This window comes from Malaclemys terrapin, chromosome 3, assembly GCF_027887155.1.
Source record: "Malaclemys terrapin pileata isolate rMalTer1 chromosome 3, rMalTer1.hap1, whole genome shotgun sequence".
NCBI classification, from domain to species: Eukaryota; Metazoa; Chordata; order Testudines; family Emydidae; genus Malaclemys; species Malaclemys terrapin.
The window spans coordinates 194,919,544-194,942,701 of record NC_071507.1 but is presented as its reverse complement, the minus strand read 5'-3'; the positions used below and the strand labels follow the sequence as shown (position 1 = coordinate 194,942,701).

General features: G+C 44.1%; 2 protein-coding genes across 3 annotated transcripts in view; both read left to right on the top strand.

Moving 5' to 3' along the window:
* LOC128834904 (cysteine-rich venom protein Cau1-like) overlaps window positions 1-23,158 on the top strand; it is a 95,279-nt gene that overhangs the window by 51,241 nt on the left and 20,880 nt on the right. For both annotated transcript variants that reach the window (XM_054024086.1, XM_054024084.1), the window contains exons 2-3: window positions 10,642-10,756; window positions 11,868-11,951. In XM_054024086.1, coding sequence (XP_053880061.1) covers window positions 11,924-11,951 — 28 coding nt within the window. In that variant the 5' untranslated portion in view covers window positions 10,642-10,756; window positions 11,868-11,923. The remainder of the gene's footprint in view (window positions 1-10,641; window positions 10,757-11,867; window positions 11,952-23,158) is intronic.
* Window positions 221-4,862, top strand: LOC128834293 (trichohyalin-like). The gene is made up of 3 exons (XM_054022903.1): window positions 221-269; window positions 1,568-1,984; window positions 4,783-4,862. Exons 1-3 carry the CDS (start codon window positions 254-256, stop codon window positions 4,860-4,862), a joined length of 513 nt encoding a protein of 170 aa, XP_053878878.1. The 5' UTR covers window positions 221-253.

Sequence of the window (23,158 nt, the reverse complement as noted above, 5' to 3'; positions counted from 1 at the left end):
CTACGACGAGCTGCATGCAATTCTAGGGGGGGCCGCCACCACTACCCCACCTGTGATCGTGGATTCCGGGTCGGGGATAGTCTCATCAGCTACACCTGAGGATTCTGTCGATGGGGGAGAGGAGGAGGAGGAGGAGGATGAGCTTGCAGAGAGCACACAGCACTCCGTTCTCCCCAACAGCCAGGATCTTTTTATCACCCTGACTGAAGTACCCTCCCAACCCTCCCAAGCCAGTATCCAAGACCCTGACCCCATGGAAGGGACCTCAGGTGAGTTTACCTTTTAAAATATAAAACTTGTTTTAAAAGCAAACGGTTTTTAATGATTACTTTGCCCTGAGGACTTGGGATGCATTCGCGGTCAGTTCAGCTACTGGAAAAGTCTGTTAACGTGTCTGGGGATGGAGCGGAAATCCTCCAGGGACATCTCCATGAAGCTCTCCTTGAGGTACTCCAAAAGCCTTGCCACAAGGTTTCTGGGCAGTGCATCCTTATTCCGTCCTCCATGGTAGGACACTTGACCACGCCATGCTTGCAGCAAGTAATCTGGTATCATTGCCTGACAAAGTCTGGCAGCGTATGGTCCCGGTGTTTGCTGGCATTCAAGCAACATCCGTTCTTTATCTTGTTGTGTAATCCTCAGGAGAGTGATATCACTCATGGTAACCTGGTTGAAATACGGGAACTTAATTAAGGGGACAGAAGTGGCCGTTCCTACTGGGCTGTTTGCCTGTGGCTGAAAATAAATCCTTCCCTGCAGTTAGCCAAGCGCAGATGGGAAATTGGCCCTGAGCTTTTCGCGTTTGGCTAGCAGGGATCTTCCCTGTTACCAGCCACGCGGTGGGGGGAGGGGTACCGTGATCATCCCAGAGAATTTATGTCGGGAGGGGGGCGGCGAGGGGGGAGGTTTAGTTTGGTTCCTGCAGGGATCTTCCCTGTTACCTGCCACGCGGTGGGGGAAGGGGTACCGTGATCATCCCAGAGAATTTATGGCGGGAGGGGGGCGGCGAGGGGGGAGGTTTAGTTTGGTTCCTGCAGGGATCTTCCCTGTTACCTGCCACGCGGTGGGGGAAGGGGTACCGTGATCATCCCAGAGAATTTATGGCGGGAGGGGGGCGGCGGGGGGGGGGGTTAGTTTGGTTCCTGCACGGATCTTCCCTGATACAAGCCACGCGGTGGGGGGAGGGGTACAGCGATCATCCCAGAGAATTCATGGCGGAAGGGGGGAGTGGGGTGGTTAGTTTGTTTTCTGCTGCTGCTGAATGTTAACAGAAAAACCGCAGCACTCTACGGGCTTTGCTTGGTATGTGGGAAAGGAGGGCGCAGAAGCCGTAAGACAATGGCTTACCATGGCCGCATGCAAGCCGAATTCTGTTGCCCGGACCTGTGATCTCTAGCAGCAAAGCCACAGGCACAGGCACTCAGTATTAAGAGGCAAAATGCGACCTTGCACAGAAATCACATGTGCTATGTAATGTGAATAGTGTTGGTCACCGTGAAAGAGTATAAGCATTGTTCTGCAAAATGTATCTTTTTAAACAATTCTCTCTTCTTTCCCCTCCCTACAGCAGCTGCAAATTCCTCAAGCCTCCCTCCTCCATCCCGAAGGCTATCACAGATAAGTCATTGTAAGAAGAAGACGCGAGACGAGATGTTTTCAGAAATTATGGAATCCAGCCGCAGTGACAGAGCTCATCTGAATGAGTGGAAGGAAACGGTTGCAAAGTATAGGAAAGAAGCCAGTGAACGTGAGGACAGGAGGGACCAACGTGAGGACATGAGGGACCAACGTGAGGACAGGAGGGACCAACGTGAGGAGAGGAGAGACGCTCGAGATAAGAGGTGGCGGCAGGAAGATCAGAGGAGGCAGGATGCAACGCTGGGGCTGCTGCGTGAGCAAACAGACATGCTCCGGCGTCTGGTGGAGCTTCAGGAATGGCTGCAGGAAAACAGACTGCCGCTACAGCCCCTGTACCCACCTCCCCGTAAGAACGCGGGGGGGGGGGGAGGCTCCGTACACCTTCCCATTCCACCCCAGTGGACAGCCCAAGCAAATGGCTGTCATTTTTTTAACCTTTTTTTAGTGGCCTTTTCCTTCCCACCGATCCTCCTTCCAAATCCCACCCGGGTTCCCTCCCTCTTTTTCTAATCTATTAATAAAGAATAAATGATTTTTAAATGATAGTGACTTTATTTGGTTTGAAAGCAAGCTGGGGGAAGGGGGAGGGTGGGTTCCTTACAGAAAATGAGTCAATAAAGGGGGCAGGTATTCATGAAGGAGAAACAAACAGATATTTCACACTGTAGCCTGGCCAGTCATGAAACTGGTTTTCAAAGCTTCTCTGATGCTCAGCGCTTCCTGGTTTGCTCTTCTAATCGCCCTGGTGTCTGGCTGCGCGTAATCAGCAGCCAGGCGATTTGCCTCAGCCTCCCACCCCGCCATAAAGGTCTCCCCCTTACTTTCACAGAGATTGTGGAGCACACAGCAAGCAGAAATAACAATGGGGAGATTTCTTTGGCTGAGGTCAGAGCGAGTCAATAATGAACGCCAGCGACCTTTTAAACGGCCAAATGCACATTCTACCACCATTCTGCACTTGCTCAGCCTGTAGTTGAACAGCTCCTGACTCCTGTCCAGGCTGCCTGTGTATGGCTTCATGAGCCATGGCATTAAGGGGTAGGCTGGGTCCCCAAGAATAATTATTGGCATTTCAACATCCCCAACGGTTATTTTCTGTTCCGGAAAGTAAGTCCCTTGCTGCAGCCCTTTAAACAGAGTAGTGTTCCTGAAGACGCGAGCGTCATGAACCCTTCCCGCCCAGCCCGCGTTGATGTTGGTGAAACGTCCCTTGTGATCCACAAGTGCTTGCAGCACCACTGAAAAGTACGCCTTGCGGTTTATGTACTCAGTGGCTTGGTGCTCCGGTGCCAAGATAGGGATATGGATTCCATCTATCGCCCCACCACAGTTAGGGAATCCCATTGCAGCAAAGCCATCCACTATGGCCTGCACATTTCCCAGAGTCACTAACTTTCGTAGCAGCACCTGAGTGATTGCTTTGGCTACTTGCATCACAGCAGCCCCCACCGTAGATTTGCCCACTCCAAATTGATTCCCGACTGACCGGTAGCTGTCTGGCGTTGCAAGCTTCCACAGGGCTATCGCCACGCGCTTCTCAACTGTGAGGGCTGCTCTCATCTTGGTATTCTGGCGTTTCAGGGCAGGGGACAGCAAGTCACAAAGTTCCATGAAAGTGCCCTTACGCATGCGAAAGTTCCACAGCCACTGGGAATTGTCCCAGACCTGCAACACTATGCAGTCCCACCAGTCTGTGCTTGTTTCCCTTGCCCAGAATCGGCGTTCCATGGCTAGAACCTGCCCCATTAACAACATGATCTCCAAAGCACCGGGGTCCGTGGTTTCACAGAATTCTGTGTCCGTGTCCATGTCCATGTCCTCATCATGCTTGTCGCTGCGCTGCCGCCGCTGCTGCCTCCTCGCCTTGTTTTTCTGGTCCTGGCTCAGCATAAACTCCACGAGAACGCGCGAGGTGTTTACAATGTTCATGACTGCTGTCTTGAGCTGAGCGGGCTCCATGCTTGCCATGGTATGGAGTCTGCAGTGTTCACCCAGGAAAAAAGGCGCGAAATGGTTGTCTGCCGTCCGTTGCTTTCATGCAGGGAGGGAGGGAGTGAGGGAGGAGGTGAGGCTGTACCCAGAACCACCTGCGACGATGTTTTTTGTCCCATCAGGCACTGGGATCTCAACCCAGAATTCCAATGGGCACGGGAGACTGCGGGAACTATGGGCTAGCTACCCAGAGTGCAACGCTGCAGAAATCGACGCTAGCCCTGGTACTTGGTCGCACAATGCCGAATTAATGTGCTTAGTGTGGCCGCATACATTTCGACTTTATACAATCTGTTTCCCAAATTCGAATTATATAAATTCGGATTAATCCCGTAGTGGGATTCCCTTTTTTGAGAACATTTAACAAACTTTTGGCAGAGTTTTTTTATACTTTAAAGACAAAATGCAATTAAGATTTATGCAATTGGGATTATTAAAAAGAGAGTATAAAGGAACTTCTGGGGAAGGGGAGGTACAAATTTTATGTATGAGCACTTTACAGCAAGCGAGCAAAAGGAAAAGAACAAAACATATTATAACACCTGTGAGCAAGATCTGAACAATGCTTTTTTTTAGTTTTTTTAGACTAGGTAACTAATCCTAAAGGGAATTAAAAATAGTGGTGGGGGGGTTGGGCGGCCTTTTACTGGTTTACTTGTTTGGCTGACAAGATGTGCTTGTTAATATTTTGTGAAAACTTTGGGACATAGGTACAACATTTTTTTTTAATAAGGGCACAAACCCCGCTTTGTGAGGCTAACACATAATTTAGGCCTGGCGGTTTTGTAGGGCTAGCAATTGAAGCTGGTACAGCTTAGAATTTATGCTTTTTTTTATGGCCAGGGTATTATTGGCAAACTGAGTGAGAAATTTAGACAGTTTTTTGTAGAGTTGGGTTAGCCGTCCCACCCCATAAGTAGAGAGGAATATTATTTTAAATTTGGGTTTTTTTTGGATGGGTTTAATGGTAGCTTTTAAGGACCGACAGTACCTAGGGTGACCTGAGGGAACCTGGGTTAAAACACGGAGGGGAGGAGCGAGATAGCCTTTATAACAGCTACTATGCTAACCATGAGGAAGCTATTTATAGGCACTATTACCACAAATTTAGAATGCTTTACTTTAACTAGCTTTTTTATTGTTACCTTGTAGGTTTTGTAGGGTGGCTTGTGGGGAAAGGGCAAAGAATGCAGCGTCGGTTTGACAACCGATGGCATTTAGTAAAGGGATAGTGAGACTTATACCAGGACCAATATAAAATTTACATGTACTAATGCCAGCAAACCAGGTATGATTACTTGTCCTGGCTTGCTGATAACATATGAGACCAGTGGGTGGAGAGCGTAGATGAATGGGCTGGGGCTTAAGAGTGCTACTATAGTGGGAATTCCAGGAGCCATTGTGTAGGCCATAAGGAGCTTTTGCAGTACAGTTAGATTGCAAACTTAAATTGTTAGAGGTGCTACTGCTGGTAACCATTTAATCTTTGACAATAGTTTGACTAATTTTGGGGAACTACTTTTTAGGGCAATCCAGCCAAATGGTGGGGAGTCTGGGCACATATTTAACAGTGGGAGAGATTAAATTTATGGGCAAAAGCAATTTTTAGGGCCTTATAGGTATTGGTAGCCATGTCTGCAGGGATGGCTTTCCATTTTGCATGCGATATGGGTGAAACAGTAGGTAACAGAAGGATTGCTTTTGTGACAAAAAGGAATGCTGTGAGAGACCCTAAATTTGAACCCATATTGTGATTACAACAACCCAAATGCCCAGAAGATAAGAATTATTGACACTAAACAATTTCAAAAAATAAAAGGACCAGGACCATAGGCTAGGTCGGCCTACTGTGAATAGATAGAACCAGTGCTTAGGGTTTTCGCAGAGAATGGGCTATGGCTGTTTAGAAAGATTACCAGGCATTTTTAGCTACTTTTACTGTTTTTTGAACAACAGCTTAAGTTTTAAATTGTTGCTGGCAGGTTTTTTTGCAGGCTGGATAGTTCACTGTTCAGGAGTGGGTACTGCTTTTAATCGAGAGTGATGAATCCAGTTCTTGTGTCCTTTGACCTTTGCTGCTGTGTGGGGTCCCTTCCACTTCTCTTGGAGAGGTTTGTCCTTCCAGGTCCGAACGAGAACGGCGTCACCAGGCTGTAAGGAGTGGACAGGGGCATCCAGCAGAAGAAGCTGTGAATTTTTGGTATATTTGTGAAGAGAAGAAAGAACAGCAGACAGAGAGCACATGTACTGAGACAAAAAAACACATTTTATTTTATATTTTTTTGCTAGAACTGGTGTACCATTTAGAGGCCATGCTTTTTAAACATAATTTTAAAGGGACTAAGCCCTAACCTGCCCTTGGGGAGAGCACGAATGCGGAGTAACACAAGGGGCAAAGCATTAGGCCACGTAAGAGAGGCCTTTTGACAGATCTTTGAGAGGTGTTGCTTGAGTGTCTGATTTGTGCGTTCCACCACTCCACTGGCTTGTGGTCTCCATGGTGTGTGGAGCTTCCAGGGGATTTGCAAAGCACTTGATATTTTTTGAACAACTTGTGATGTGAAGTGTGTTTTGTTATCAGATTCCATCCACTGAGGGAGTCTGAAGCGAGGAATAATTTCCTTGACAAACTTAAGAGCCACCGTTTTGGCAGTGTTGTTACAACATGGGAAGGCTTCAGGCCATTCACTGAATTGATTTACCAAGACGAGGAGGTACCTGTACCCTTGGGTCCTGGGAAACTCAGTAAAGTTTATTTGCCACACCAGTTTTGGGCCTGGGGTAGGTTTCAGAGTGGCTGGCAACACTGCGACTTCTGGTTGAGGGTTGTTTTGTTGGCAGATTAAACGTTTAGCTTGTACCTGTGATGCTAGGGGTTTAAGTTCAGAGGTTAGAAAATATTTATTTATAAGCTGGGTAAGAGCCTCTCTGCCTGCGTGGGTGGTTTGATGCAGCTTTTGCAACACTGGTCGGATCAACCCCTTGGCCAGGAGGATTTTTTTGTGTGTGGAATAGAGCTATTTTTTTTTTTTTTTTTTTTTTTGGAGACTGAACCTGTTAGCCAGGTTTTTGTTATTATGGGAGTACTGAGGAGCTGCAAGCTCACCTACTGATGGGATGAGGGCATGCATTTGGGCATTCTTTTTTGTTGGTGATTTTAGGGTAGCAGCGCGCTTGGCTTTCCTGTCTGCTTTAGCATTGCCCTTGGTTACATTTTGATTTTTTTTTTTTGATGGGCTTTGCAAGGCACCAGTGCTACTGCTGAGGGGAGTTGTATTGCTTTTAACAGCCGGAGAATTTGAGACCCATGCGTAACCGGGGAACCTTGGGCTGTTAGCATCCCTCTTTGTTTCCACAGACCAGCGTGAGCATGCAATACCCCAAAAGCATACTTTGAATTAGTGAAGATATTAACCCGTTTGTTTTTTGCCAGCTTGAGTACACGAATCAGGACCACTAGTTTAGCAAGTTGGGCAGATGTCCCAGCAGGTAAACTTTTAGCTTTCACGGTATTATGAAGTGTCATAACAGCATAACCCGCCCTTTTTTGCCCATTTATAACAGCACTACTGCCATTAGTATGCCATTTTAAGTTAGCATTTGGGAGTGGTTGATTTTTTAAATCTGGGCGGCTAGAGTATTGTGTATTTATGATTTTCAGACAGTCATGTTCCTGCTTGTCTGTCTCTGGTAGCAGGGTAGCTGGATTAAGGGAGGGACAGGTTTGCAGGGTAACTTTAAAATTTTTTAACAGTTTTGCCTGGTACCGAGCAACCCGAGCCTGTGTGAGCCAGAGACCACCCTTAGTGTCCAGCAGGGCTTGAACCATATGGGGAATATACACTTGCACAGTTTTTTTTAGTGTCAGTTTTTTAGCTTTTTCAAGCACTAGCGCAGTGGCTGCGACCGCCCTTAAGCATGCTGGCCACCCCTTTGCAACTTGATTTAGTTGTTTAGAGAAATATGCTACGGGATGTTTTTAGGTGCCTAGTAACTGAGTAAGCACTTCCAGGGCTATCCCTTTCCTTTCATGCACATACAGTTGGAACGGCTTAGAGAGCCCTAGGGCTGGGGCTTTTATTAATTTTTTTTTAAGATTTTAAATGCCCTGTTTGCTTTTGGGGACCAGTGAAAGGGGTCATGATTTGATTTCTTAACACATTTATACAGAGGCTTAGCCTAAGTTTATACTCTGGGATTTATATTTTGCAAAAGCCTGCCATTCCCAAAAATGCTCTGAGCCGTTTACAGTTGCTAGGGATAGGAACTTGGCAGATAGCCTTTTTTTTTTATTTGAGAGCCTTTTTTTATGTTTGTTATGTGAAATATTAGATACTGTACTTCAGAGAGTGCAATCTGAGCCTTGCTTTGAGCTACCCTGTATCCTTGGAGTTCAACAAAGTTCAGGAGACTTACAGTGGCTTTGAGTCAAGGAATTAGACCTACAGCAGCAATTAGCAAGTCATTTACATATTGCAACTATCCCACAGTTGTAATTACAACCGTGGGAGGGTGCTGGGGATTAGCAGCAGTTACTACCAAGTCTGTTGGAGTCAAATGGCACTTGTGCAAAATATTAGTCCTATTTCTTAACACCATAAACGTATACGCATAGAGATGTTTATTTCATTTATCTGTTTGCTGACAAAATAAAAGTAACTGAAGGATTGTGTTGTAATTAAGTGATCCTTCCGGTGGCCACCTTTCCTGGCACTCTAGCTGGTATTAAGGCCAGTCAACTGTACAGAATTTTTTTAATTTACTTTTAAGCATTGAATTTGACCCAAACACATCCCAATTTGCTAGGATGCATTCTAAGGGCGTACACTGTGCCCCGCCGGCTGTACTCTGTCCCTGCCCCATACTCTAGCAGGCAAAAAGTCCCCACTGGACTGTTTCTACCTTATCCAAGGGTCCGGTTTCTTACCGTCGCCCCCAACTGCTTCTCCACTATTGAAGTGCGTTGCACCGTTGTGCCCTCCGGGGTCGATCACACCACGTTTCAGCCGAGGCCCCCGATGAAGTCACCGGTGCGCGCTGTGCGTCGGTCGTCGCCGTAATCCGTCGGCCGCCAGAAGGGAACCGGGCAAGGCTAAATTTCAGCCTCGAGCCCCACATTGGGCGCCAAAACTGTTGCCAGCCTAAAGGGCCCCGAGGGGGCAACAGGGTTCGTTGCCCGGTGTGCGCCGCACCAATAGACACACCACGGTGGAGAAGAAAACCAAGTTTATTTGAGATCTCAAAGTGGTGCAGGCACATTTCAAATTAAGCAGAGCACATACAAGCAAGTTTTTCCTTTTATATTCCAAGCTGTTTTCAGTAAGCCTTTTGTTCTGGTTTCTTCCTTATACCCCTTTCTACCCGATAGCAGTTACAGCAGGTACATATTGTGCATGTTAGAAACATTCCCTTTCATATGCTTATTTTTGGCCTTGTAAGCTTTACGCACTAGGCCTTTCCCTTCCCCTTTCCCCCCGCATTATTACTACCGTTTCTGTTAGTGCGAGCAAAACTGCAGCTGTCTGCTAAAAAAAAGTTGACCATTACATATTCTGCTTTAGCATAGGCTGTTAGCATGTAGATAGGTGAAAGTTCACAAGATGGAGTTACTGTGGCTCACTTAGACCCAGAGCAGGAGAGTTTCATCAGCACTTATGGCCTTCCACTCCCCCAAGTTACCTAATAGCTATGCCTAGTGACGTCAACAAATGTGTTTATAAAGGTACAGTTTATTCCCATAGGGGAAGGGGAATAATCTATACTAGTATAAGCACTTTTATACCAGTATAAATAGCCTTGGCAGAATTTTGTATTTTTTGTACAATTTCGACAGATGTTTACTTTAAGCATTTTGTTGCCCAATTTGTATCTATTTAAATTTTCACAGTTGTAGGAAATTAAGGGTTGGGTGGCGGGTCAGACAATAATTATTTCATGACAGATGTTGAGATTCAAAATGTTAAAATGTTATAACCATCAAAACACAAATTGTCAACATCTCATGTCAAATTATACAAAGTAAATACCTTGAAATCAAATTCTAACAAGTTCTCAAGCAGCAGTTTTATTACTTTGCCTAGCTGTAAATCTCAGTTATTATCAATGGAAATATGTTTTTGTGGTTTGTTTGTGTGTGGGGAAATAGACACTTACAGATAAAAACCTTCCAAGCTTAAGTATAAATGTGCCCATGCTAGGGGTTGTAGTGGGATAAATATTTTGGTAAAAAAAATCACCCCTTTACCCAACAATTATACCAGTATTAAATCTATATGTAGACCAGGTCTCAGAGTCCTCAACCTCTCTTCTGAGGTAGAATAGTCCCCGTTAAAGTTTTACAATCACTTATGGGAATAATTAATATTACTGTGGTATCCGCTAGGTATTTTGAAATATAAAGAAACTGTGAATATTATGATGATTTCTACTTGCAAAAGTAAAATTGTAAGGTTTTTAATAGTGACCACTGCAGTTATATTTTTAACTTATTCCTCTTCAGTATCATGTATAACCACTCAAATATAGTTTGTATTCATGATTAGTGGGGCCATGTATGTGCAGAACTGCCCAATAAGGAACAGAACTAAATGCTGTTTACAAAATGTCTAGGGGCTGGCATACAATTTGAACTACATGTCTGCCCTGGGGAATAAAAACTACTGTTCCAGTTCTTGGATTATGAAATGCAGCCTCTTATATAAGAGGAGAACATCATTACGGGAGTAAGTTATACAATGAAATCCTGTTTAAACAGGAAGTTCCTGATTCAGCAAAATGCTTAAGCATGCTGAAGCGCTTTGCTGAACAGGGGTGGTTTTCTGAATTAGGGCCATGGTACTTATGACTCTTTTAAAAAAAAATCATCATTTAACTTTACATATGCCCCTGGAAATGTTTTCATGGTGTACCCCTGTGCAATGCTGTGAACAGTATTGGATTGCGAGGTACTAGCATTTGTTGCCTTAGTATTGATAACTGGTTTTACACTTGGAAACTTCTTATTTCTTCTAGACGCTGAATAAGAAGGACTGCGGTATCACAACCCAAGTTATCCCCGGACATCTTTGGATTGCCCTTTCCTGGACAAGTCAGTCTCTGAATAACAACTATTCCCAGGGGGAGAAATGTGGGTAACATTCTGACACCCTTCTCTTTCCCCTGCTTTCTTACCTACAGTAAAGATACATAAAAATTGTACTGTGGAAGTCGCATTCTGCAGCTGGCAACAAACTATCCTAGTACCAGCCTTGCGATTTTCAGGGCCCTATGCTAATGGAAGTGAAGAAATGAAATGACAAGATGCCTCCTGCATTGTTCCAGAAGGGATGAGGAGACTGGGTAATAAATTCCTTTTTATTCCATTAGTGCAGAAGGAAATAGGACCAGATCATGTGAAGAGCAAGACCCTGAGCAGCCACTTATAGAATATCAGGGCTGGAAGGGATCTTAGGAGGTCATCTAGTCCAACCCCCTGCTCAAAGCAGGACTAATCCCTAACTAATTTTTTTTGCCCCAGGCCCCTAAGTGGCCCCCTCAAGGATTGACCTCACAACCCTGGGTTTAGCAGACCAATGCTCAAACCACTGAGCTATCACTTGCTTTACTTGTGTCTAAGGCCACTCCTTTACCATATCATCTCATTCCTTTTTGGCATGTATTGGGAGCGCTATACATCTGGGGCAAGCTTACAGTTTTTAATGCCAGAAGGGACCATTATATTAGCAAATCTGAGCTCTTGCATAGCACAGGTCAGAGAATGGCACCCTGTAATTCCTGCATCAAGCCCATAACTTCTGGTTGAGCTATAGCACATCCTTTAGGAAGAGAAACCCAATCCTGCTTTAAAGACACATCCCTTGGTAAGTGGTTCAAATGGTTAATTACCCTCACTATTAAAAAACTGATGCCTTATTTCTAATCTGTATTTGTCTAGCTTCTTCTTCCAAACACTGGACCTTGTCAACCTTTGCCTGGTAGATTACAGAGCCATCTGCTATCTGAATTTGTCTGAATAGACAAATAGCTGTCAGGGATGGTCTAGATAATACTTAGTCCTGCCATGAGTGCAGGGGACTGGACTAGATGACCTCTTGAGATCCCTTCCAATCCTATGATTCTATGAATTAATTTCCTGTTTTAGACTTAAAGACTGTGATCAAGTCATCTACTAACCTTGTCTTGCCTACTGCAAAGCCACTCACTCCATATGCTTCCCTCCATTTTTCTCTGTGTTCCAGAGACAGGATCCCAGAATTCTGAAGGCTGCAAACTTTGAATGCATGAAACATGACAGATGGGCAGGAGCTGGGACAGGAAGGAAGGTAGGAAGCACAGAGATGAAACAGACAAATGGGTCTTCAAGGCCATTCTTTATTATTTGCATTGCAGTGGCACCCAAAGACCTTTCAGGATTGAGGCCCAAGTAGGCCAATTACTTTGCAGACACATAGGAAAGCATGAGAGCTCATAGCCTCCGCTGAGAAGAATGAAATCTCTTGTCTCTCATGAACTGATGAAGCAACAGAAAATGGGACTTATGTTCCATCCTTTTTACTCTGTCACCCCATGTTTTCTAAAAAGCCTATCACCATTGAATCTAAGAGATGTGTGACAAATGTGCCCTAACTGATAAGTCTCTCAGCTACTTCCCCCACTTACTCATTAAGAGCCAGACTATAGATACCCTGATCCTTGTATAAGTAGCTGCTCACATAGTTGGTTCCCTTGAAGTGAGCTAGACTACTTGGTCAGTAACAGCTTGTCAAAGTGACTAAAGCACTCACATGCTGGCCTGAAATACAAGGGAGTTTTGCATTTTTAAGACAAGCAGGGTTCTGATCAACCAGAGGTGGAGAAAACTATTCACAACCATCTTTGACAATCAACATTTCATTTTCACTAGAATCAATAATAACAGTTTGTTTAATCTGAGATTGAAAAAAATAAATAAATCCCGTTTAAAAACAGCGGCAGTGAAAAAAAAAAACTACTTTCTCTCCAAGTAAACACAGGGTGAGCTTCAAGTGGAAACGTCAATTCTAGAAAAAGAAGCTAATTCTCTGACGTTTGTTTGCCTTCCCCCAGTAATCCTGTTACAACCAAAATGGGGGAAGTGATTTAGTCACTCTATTTGTATTTGAATGGAACTTTTCCCAGCTGTTTTGCTAACTAAGCCAGAAAGGGTGACATAAATCCATAGGTTACAAATCCTTTAATTATGAAAGAAGTTGAGAGTTTGGGCCCGACTCTCTACTCTCCTTCACCTTGTCTGGTCTTTTTACACCTTGCTAAGTGAGTGTACAATCGGTGCAAAAGATATCAGACCAGAATTCTCCACTCACTGATTTGCACTCCTGTTGCATACTTGTAAGGTGTCAGTGATGGAGCATCAGACCCTGCATCTGTAATAACTTACTGCATCAAAAAGCATGTGATTTATAAAGGATGAAAAATCAATTTCTAATATACCTTTCTCATTAGACAAGTATGGGAGGGATTTAATTTTCTTTGCTTTTTACTTGAAGGGGATGTTATGTATGCGAGTTACATTCACCTGAAACACCACAGCCATCCATGACTTTTTGGTGCATATTATTGTTGTCTGTATGGCAGTAGTACCCAAACACCCCAGACAGGGATCATGAGCCTATTGTGCTTGAAGTTGTGTACACATGTCGTAAAAATATGGTGCCTACCCCAAACAGTTTACAATCCAAGTGTACAGTGATAGAAAACAGGAAGATGCAACAAACACATTACTACCTGCCTAGCCATTGTGGAGTGTCTTACAGGTATTGCACCTAAATCTGCCCCCCCCACACACACACACACTCCCCTGCAGAAGATAGTAAACTTATTGAAAAAGGCTTTTTTCTGGGCACTGAAATTCTATGTGATTTCTGGTTGAATTCAGCCAATAGTTTCAGGTGAAAAAAACCTGAAAACAAAAATTTGGGAAACGTCTACTTGAAATGACATGTTTGAATTGATGTCATTTTTGAATCAGCATTTAATTTGGTCTGAATGAATCTTATTTTATTGTGGAGAGATTTTGTTTTTTCGAGGGGGGAGGGAACAAACAAAAAATCAGTTTTGATTCGAAGTGAACAGATTTTTTTTTTTGTTTTGTTTGGCCACTCAACAGAGAAATCAATTATTTGCCCCGCTTTAGTCACAAGATTTTCAGTGAACAGCGCCTGACTGTGACCAGCTCTCGTGATTATTTTCAGTATCACTCGTGCTGCAGTAGTGCCTACAGGCCTGGCACAATGGGGTACTAACTTGGTTGGCTTCTAACCACTGTAGCAGTAAAAATAATAATAGCAATAGCTGGGTTGGGCTATATAGTTCCTGGAGCTGTACAAATGTATAGTAAATGCTAGCCCCTGCCCCGAAGACCCTATAATCTAAAAGACAAGTGTTAGAAGGGTGGGGGCAGGACAGGGTAACAAAATTATTGATATAAATACAGTATTTTGGCAAGGCCTGGGGGAAAATAAAAGGCTAATGTACAGTAATCATGGGTTGTGTCTTGCAGCTAGTGACTGAACTCTAAAGCAGAATTAACAAATTAGTCTCCACCTAACAGCCAATCTCTGTGCATAGTTGTCCCTGGGGCATGAGGGCAGCTAAGCTTCAAACGGGAATCTTCATGGGTCATAGGTAACAACTTTTTTTAGGTAAGCCAAGAGACACCTCTCATTTAAGGTCTTATCCACAGCCCTTGAAATTCAATGGGAGTCTTTCCACTGGCTTCAATGGGCTTTGGATCAAGGAATAACTCCACGGCAACCAGACTCCTAGTGATAGCTAAAGGAGGAGCTCCTTTGGCTCAAGTAGCAAATGCCTAGGTTTTTGAACCGCACATTCGTAAGAAATTGCTACAATAGTCAGAAAATGAACTGGGGGAATGTTGACACGCGGTGGTGCAGAGGAAGCCGTGCACTCAGGGTAGTGCAACATCCTACATTTTTCTTTAATGAACAACTTTTTGAATCAGTTTGAATTCCTTTATTCTGTTTCTGCCAACTGATTTTGCAACCAATATTATTCTACACAAGAGCTGGAAGGTGTAAATTCCTGCTTGAGGTGACATACCCATGCTCGCTGTGATCAAGCTAGCATGCTAAAAATAGAAGTGTAGCCACGGCACCATGAATGGTGGAAGGGGCTAGCCACCCTGAGTAAGATCCCATCCGAGACCATAGGTACATATTTGAGGCAGCTAGCCCCTCCCACCACTCATGCCGTTGTGGCTACATTTCTATTTTGAGTTCACTAGCTGAATCAGAGCTAGCACTGGTATGTCTCCTGAAGCTGGAGTTTACACCTTCCATCTCCAGTGTAGAGATACCCTATGAGGCAAAAGGGCATCCCAGATGAGGTCACTTGTAGACCTTTTAGTTGGTTTGTTTGATTTCTCATGAGGAGCTTCTTCAGTCAAAGGAGGAAGAGTTTAAGAGCAGAAGCTATAAGTGGAAATTCTGCTTAGCCATTAATTGCAGATGACCTTTTAACTAACACACAAGAGCCCTGAGAACCTGTGTGCATGTACATCTTGTGCAATGTCATGGAAATTACTGGCTTGTCAATCATTGCTTATATTGTCTCTGGCTTTGTTGCCTGGATTTTTCATCTGTTCTTTCTTCTATCAGTAAACAGAGAGAGCTATTGCGCCAGAACTCCAGTAGTACTTGTGCAGTACTTATGCATCCTATATTTTTAATCCTATTCTTGGGCAATTAGTATTCAAATTACAATGTGCTGCCTGGATTTGAAGGTAACCCCGGGAAACTTGTACCTCATTATTAGTTAATAAATTACAGAATAAGTAAATAAAATGGATTGGGGACTAACTTTATCCAAGTCAAGATTGTAACCAGGATTCTTCCAGTGGAAGTTTACTACTTTTGAATATAAAGTAGATTAAAAGATGAGTGAAGAGCCGCTAATTATGAAAAGCTGTTCAACTGCTTAAACTGTTGGCTGATTACATCTAGTTTTAAGGTCTAAACTGGGGGGGAGGGGGGCAATCTTTTTGGCCTGAGGGCCACATTGGGTTTCCAAAATTGAATGAAGGGCCAGTTAGGGGAGGCTGTGCCTCCCGAAACAGCCAGGAGTGGCCCCCTATCCAACCGCCCCTGCGTCTCGCCCCCTGACAGCCCCCCTAGGACTCCTACCCCATCCAACCCCCCTTGTTCCCTGTCCCCTGACAGACCCCCGGGGATTCCTGCCCCATCCACCACCCTCTGCTACCTGTCCCCTGACTGCTCCCAGACCCCCTGCCCCTGACAGCTCCCCGCCACCCCATCCAACCCCCCTCTTCTTCCTGACTGCCCCCCCCGGGACCCTTGCCCTCATTCAACCCCCCCATTCCCCGCCCTCTGACCTCCTCAACCCTTATCCACACCCCCACCCCCTGACCACCACCCCGAACTCCCTGCCCTCTATCCAATCTGCCCCGCTCCCTGCCCCCTTACCGCGGTGCTAAAGCCGCATCACCCAGAGCACCGACTCAGGCCGTGGTTCTGCAGCTGCATTGCCCGACTGCCCAGAGCATTGCGCCGGTGGCGCAATGAGCTGAGGCTGCGGGGGGGGAGGAGCAGCAGGGGAGGGGCCGGGGACGAGCCTCCTGGGCCAGGAGCTCAGAGGCCGGGCAGGAGGGTCCGGCCTGTGGCCCGTAGTTTGTCCACCCCTGGTCTAAACGAACAAAAATGCCCAGTGTCTGCAGAATAACTGGAAGGATGGGTGTGATGATTTGGGAATCTCTCTGTACAATTTATGAATTCCATTTGATATTGGGGTCTTCGGTATATGTATCTGTGTCAGACTGCAGACTGCCCTTTGGAGGCTCTTTACCTTTTCTGTTGCCTCTTTACTTCCATGTTGGATGGAAATTCCAACAGGGCAATGGTACAGGGCTTATAATAGAGGGTCATTAAAGCTGGAGGGTCCCTATTGTCCTATCCTAGATGAAAGAGTGGCTTCTTCTACTCTGGAGAACTGATTTGTCAGGGGAGAGGTTGTCTGGAAGTGGAATCACCTGGTTGGATTCTGCGGTCGCTTGTTGAGCTTACCAGAAGAGACTCTCAGGTTATAAAGGACAGGCTTTATTTGGAGGGGGGAGTGGTGTTATTTTTTGGAAGTTCCTCACCAGTTGAAATTGAGGGAAGCTGCTGCAGGAGCCGTATGAGGTGGGGGGAATACTGCCTCCCGGAACGCAGTTGTTCCCCCAGGGACTCTCAAGGGGACGGTGAGCTAAAGTGAGGGGCATTGGATTCAGAATGTTTGTTGTTTTCTAAATGATCTGTACTCTCTGTGCTTTATCTTTCTATAAAGAGAAAACGTGTTAGAATCCTGTGCAAAGTGCCTGTGTGTTATATGTTGCAACTCCCAAGTGGCCCCGTGAAGCGATAAATTAATTAATTTAACTTGAGACGGCCAATTTTCAAACATGGGTATCTGAGGTTGGGCATCCAAATACCTGTTGTAGGCACCCAGCTGCTGATTTGGTCACCTAAAATTACTATGTATCAGTATTTTGAGTCATTTCATCCCCTAAATCAGCCCTATGGTGTCTAAGCCAAGTATTGAAATGCCTAACTTTTGGAATTCAAGTTGAAAATTGGGTTTTATAGCTATAGAAATTAGTGTACTGTGACTTGGAACTTTGTACCTTTAAGTCAGATAATCTAATGCAGGCCAACTTGGGCAGGAAAGCAAATGTATCGTCTAATAGCTGTTCCTGTCTTACATGAACTGAATTGAACTCTCCATCTTCTTGTTGGGAGATCCCGGTATTCCACAATTTTTGTCACCAGTGTTGGCAGAGAGGCTAAAGATTGCCTCCCTGTCAGTGTAATCTCAAATCTTTTGGTCATTTTATCAGAACAGTATTGAAGAACATTGGTGGAGCAGTGGAAGAAGTCATGTTGTAAATCATGAGTCAGTACCAACTACAGTAAATCCATGCTGAATCATCATGCGGTTTTTTCACTACTGGTAGGTGTCTGAAAAATTACAGCTGATTCAGAGGATTACAAGGGATGATCACTTGATGATTATCTGCTCTATTCATTCCCTTTGAAGCACCTGGCATTGGCCACTGTTGGAAGACAGGATACTGGGCTAGATGGACCTTTGGTCTGACCCAGTATGGCTGTTCTTATGTTCTTATATTCTTATGATTAGCTGGCAACACCTTCTCAAGTACCTCTGAAAGAAGAGGAAAGTGAACAATAGGGAAAAATTGTGCAAGTGGGTTATGGGATAATGTGATATCAATGTGACAGTAGATTTGGAAACAACTGAAAACAAACACTGACAGATTTGTGTATTTTGGGGCACAGTTTTGCCCACTTTTTCACTCAGTCCATACATAGACAAAACTCCTATTGAAACCAGTAGGAGTTCTGCCTGAGAATGGACTGAATAAAAATTTAAAAAGACAAAAATATTGCCCTCTGAAACAATGGGAGGTGCCAAATTTCCCATACTTCTTTAACTTAATGGCAAGAATACTGTGAGAGACCGTATCAAAAGGTTTGCTAAAGTCAAGGAATAACATGTCCACTGCTTTCCCCTCATCCACAGAGCCAGTTATCTCATCATAAAAGGCAATTAGGTTAGTCAGGCATGACTTGCCCTTGGTGAATCTGTGCTGACTGTTCCCAATCACTTTCCTCGCCTCTAAGTGCTTCAGAATTGATTCCTTGAGGACCTGCTCCATGATTTTTCCAGGGACTGAAGTGAGGCTGACTGGCCTGTAGTTCCCCGGATCCTCCTTCTTCCCTTTTTTAAAGATGGGCACTACATTAGCCTTTTTCCAGTCATCCGGGACCTCCCCGATCACCATGAGTTTTCAAAAATAATGGCCAATGGCTCCGCAATCACATCAAACAACTCCTTTAGCACCCTTGGATGCAGTGCATCTGGCCCCATGGACTTGTGCTCGTTTAGCTTTTCTAAATAGTCCTGAACCACTTCGTTACATAAAAACATAAGAATGGCCATACTGGGTCAGACCAAATGTCCATCCAGCCTGGTATCCTGTCTATCGACAGTGACCAATGCCAGGTGTCCCAGAGGGACTGAACCTAACAGGTAATGATCAAGTGTTCTCTCTCCTGCCATCCATCTCCACCCTCTGACAAACAGAGGCTTACCCATCCTGGCTAATAGCTATTAATGGACTTAACATCCATTAATTTATCTAGTTCTCTTTTAAACCCTGTTATAGTCCTAGCCTTCACAGCCTCCTCAGGCAAGGAGTTCCACAGGTTGACTGTGTGCTGTGTGAAGAACTTCCTTTTATTTGTTTTAAACCTGCTTCCCATTCATTTCATTTGGTAGCCCCTTTTATATACCTCTATCATATCCCCCCTTAGTCTCCTCTTTTCCAAGCTGAAAAATCCTAGCCTCCTCATATGGGACTCGTTCCAAACCCCTAATCATTTTAGTTGCCCTTTTCTGAACCTTTTCTAATACCAGTATATCTTTTATGAGATGAGGAGACCACATCTGTATGCAATATTCAAGATGTGGGCATACCATGGATTTATATAAGGGCAATAAGATATTCTCCCTCTTATTCTCTATCCCTTTTTTAATTATTCCTAACATCCTGTTTTCTTTTTTGACTGCCACTGCACACTGCGTGAACGTCTTCCAAGAACTATCCATGATGACTCCAAGATCTCTTTCCTGATTAGTTGTAGCTAAATTTGCCCCCATCATATATGTATAGTTGGGGATATTTTTTTCCAATGTGCATTACTTTACATTTATCCACATTAAATTTCATTTGCCATTTTCTTGCCCAGTCACTTTTTTGAAGATCTTCACAGTCTGCTTTGGTCTTAACTATCTTGAGCAATTTAGTATCATCTGCAAACTTTGCCACTTCACTCTTTACCCCTTTCTCCAGATCATTTATGAATGAGTTGAATAGGATTGGTCCTAGGACTGACCCTTGGGGAACATCACTAGTTACCCCTCTCCATTCTGAAAATGTACCATTTATTCCTACCCTTTGTTCCCTGTCTTTTAACCAGTTCTCAATCCATGAAAGGATCTTCCCTCTTATCCTATGACAACTTAATTTACGTAAGAGCCTTCGGTGAGGCACCTTGTCAAAGGCTTTCTGGAAATCTAAGTACACTATGTCCACTGGACCCTCCTTGTCCATATGTTTGTTGACCCCTTCAAAGAAGTCTAATAGATTAGTAAGACATGATTTCCCTTTACAGAAACCATGTTGACTTTTGCCCAACAATTTATGTTCTTCTATGTGTCTGATAATTTTATTCTTTACTATTGTTTCAACTAATTTCCCGGTACTGACATTAGACTTACCGGTCTGTAATTGCCGGGATCACATCTAGAGTCCTTTTTAAATATTGGTGTTACATTAGTTATCTTCCAGTCATTGGGTACAGAAGCTGATTTAAAGGACAGGTTACAAACCATAGTTAATGGTTCCACAATTTCACATTTGAGTTCTTTCAGAACTCTTGTTTGAATGACATCTGGTCCCAGTGACTTGTTACTGTTAAGTTTATCAATTAATTCCAAAACCTCCTCTAGTGACACTTCAGTCTGTGACAATTCCTCAAATTTGTCACCTACAAAGGACAGCTCAGGTTTGGGAATCTCCCTAACATCCTCAACTGTGAAGACTCCACAGAGGGCTGGTCATCTCCTCCCCATACTGTGCTGCCCAGTGCAGTAGTCTGGGAGCTGACCTTGTTCATGAAGACAGAGGCAAAAAAAACCATTGAGTACATTAGCTTTTTCCACATCCTCTGTCACTAGGTTGCCTCCCTCATTCAGTAAGGGGCCCACACTTTCCTTGACTTTCTTCTTGTTGCTAACATACCTGAAGAAACCCTTCTTGTTACTCTTAACATCTCTTGCTAGCTGCAACTCCAAGTGTGATTTGGCTTTCCTGATTTCGCTCCCGCATGCCTGAACAATATTTTTATACTCCTCCCAGGTCATTTGTCCAATCTTCCACTTCTTGTATGCTTCTTTTTTGTGTTTAAGATCAGAAAGGATTCTCTGTTAAGCCAAGCTGGTCACCTGCCATATTTACTATTCTTTCTACATTGGGATGGTTTGTTACTGCAACCTCAATAAGGATTCTTTAAAATACAGCCAGCTCTCCTGGACTCCTTTCCCCTTCATGTTTTTCTCCCAGGGGATCCTGCCCATCAGTTCCCCAAGGGAGTCAGAGTCTGCTTTTCTGAAGTCCAGGGTCCGTATTCTGCTGCTCTCCTTTCTTCCTTGTGTCAGGATCCTGAACTAAACCATTTTGTGGTCACTGCCTCCCAGGTTCCCATCCACTTTTGCTTCCCCTTCTAATTCTTCCCTGTTTGTGAACAGCAGGTCAAGAAGAGCTCTGCCCCTAGTTGGTTCCTTCAGCACTTGCACCAGGAAATTGTCCCCTACACTTTCCAAAAACTTCCTGGATTGTCTGTGCACTGCTATATTGCTCTCCCGGCAGATATCGGGGTGATTGAAGTCCCCCATGAGAACCTGGGCCTGTGATCTAGTAACTTCTGTTAGTTGCTGGAAGAAAGCCTCGTCCACCTCATCCCCCCAGTCTGGTGGTCTATAGCAGACTCCCACCATGACATCACCCTTGTTGCTCACACTTCTAAACTTAATCAGAGACTTTCAGGTTTTTTGCCGTTTCATACCAAAGCTCTGAGCAGTCATACTGCTCTCTTACATGAAGTGGCAATGTTTGCAGATGATACAAAATCATTCAAGATAATCAAGTCCAAAGCTTCTTGCGAAGAGTTACAAAAGGATCTCAGAAAACTGGGTGACTAGACAATAAAGTGACTTCAGCATTGATAAGTGCAATGTAATGCATACTGGCAAAAAAAGAATCCCAGTTACACATATATGGGTTCTAAATTAGCTGTTACCACTGAAGATAGAGCTCATGCAGTTAACATGACAAGTTCTCTGAAAACTTCAGCTCGATGTGCAGCAATAGTAAAAAAAAGCTAACAGAATACACTACTCTACAGCCAAAATGCTTCTAAAATAAATGTAGTTAAACTTTACTAATTCTGGGTCACTGAGAATGAAAATGATGCTTAAAATTGTTGATTGGCTCTAGTTTTCAAGATATGCTATTGGGTCAGTATATACGACCCTTGACTTGGGAATGGCAGAGGATAAGTGAGTTATAAAGGGAAGGGATCTCAATTTAAACCAGAAATGACTAAAATACATCTTTGACTGGATCTATGAATAAATCTATGACTGGGTTTGGACAGTACTTGCTTTTTAGAGAAAGCAATGAATGATGCAATCTGAAGCTGATATTGCATCATACATGATATGAATTGCATCATGTTATTCCTAGAAGTCATGGATGATGCAATCATAACGAAGCTTACATCACTCTGCTGAACAAATTGCCCTATATCAGCTCTAGAAATCATACAATGTCGTGCTCTCTTATTTGTCAGTGTTTGATTTTGCAAAGGGACACATTTCTGTTTAGCCAAAGTGAGCAGAGATGCCTCGTACTTGTGTGAACAGTGCAGATAACTTCTGCTATGTTTGTGGTGAAGTGACTTTTGCATCACAAAAGCGCAGTATAACCACTATAGTTAAGAAAGCCTATCACCTTTATTTTGGCTGCAAAATTGGAGATCAGGACAAGAGGTGGGCCCCACACATATGCTGCAACACTTGTGCAACAAATCTTCACCAGTGGTTGAACAGGAAAAGAAAATCTATGCCTTTTGCAGTGCCAATGATTTGGAGAGAGCCAACACATCATACCAGCAATTGTTACTTCTGCATGGTGCCTCCAGTTGGGAAAGGTGTGTCAAAGAAGAAAAAGTGGACTGTGCATTATCCAAACATTCCATCAGCTATACGCCCAGTACCCCATGGAGAAGGACTGCCGGTTCCTGATGCACCAGAATCATTCTCACTTGAGTCAGATGAGGAAGAGGAAGAGGATGAAACTTCTGGTCCTGAACCATCAATGTCACAGGACCCACATTTTCTCCCATCCTCCTCCTCTGAACCACACCTCATAACACAAGGTGAACTGAATGACCTTGTCAGGGATTTGGAACAGCCCTCAACATCGTTCACAATCCAGATGAGTTGAGACTGTTCATTGATTCATCGAAGAAGAGTCTTAAAGCTGTTTTACTGCATAATGGCAGTGTTTTGCCATCAATTCCAGTTAGTCATGCAGTCCATATGAAGGAAACCTATGACAACATGAAACAACTTTTGAGGTGCATAAACTATGACCAACATCAGTGGCAGCTTTGTGGCGATTTGAAGGTTGTTGCTCTCTTGCTTGGTCTGCAGACTGGATACACAAAGTACTGCTGTTTTCTCTGCGAATGAAATAGTCGTGCAAGAGATTCCCACTACATCAAGAAAGATTGGCCACTCCGACAGTCATTGGAGCCTGAGAGGAAAAGTGTTCAGCATCCATCACTTGTTGAATCAAGGAAGATTTTGTTACCACCCTTACACATCAAGC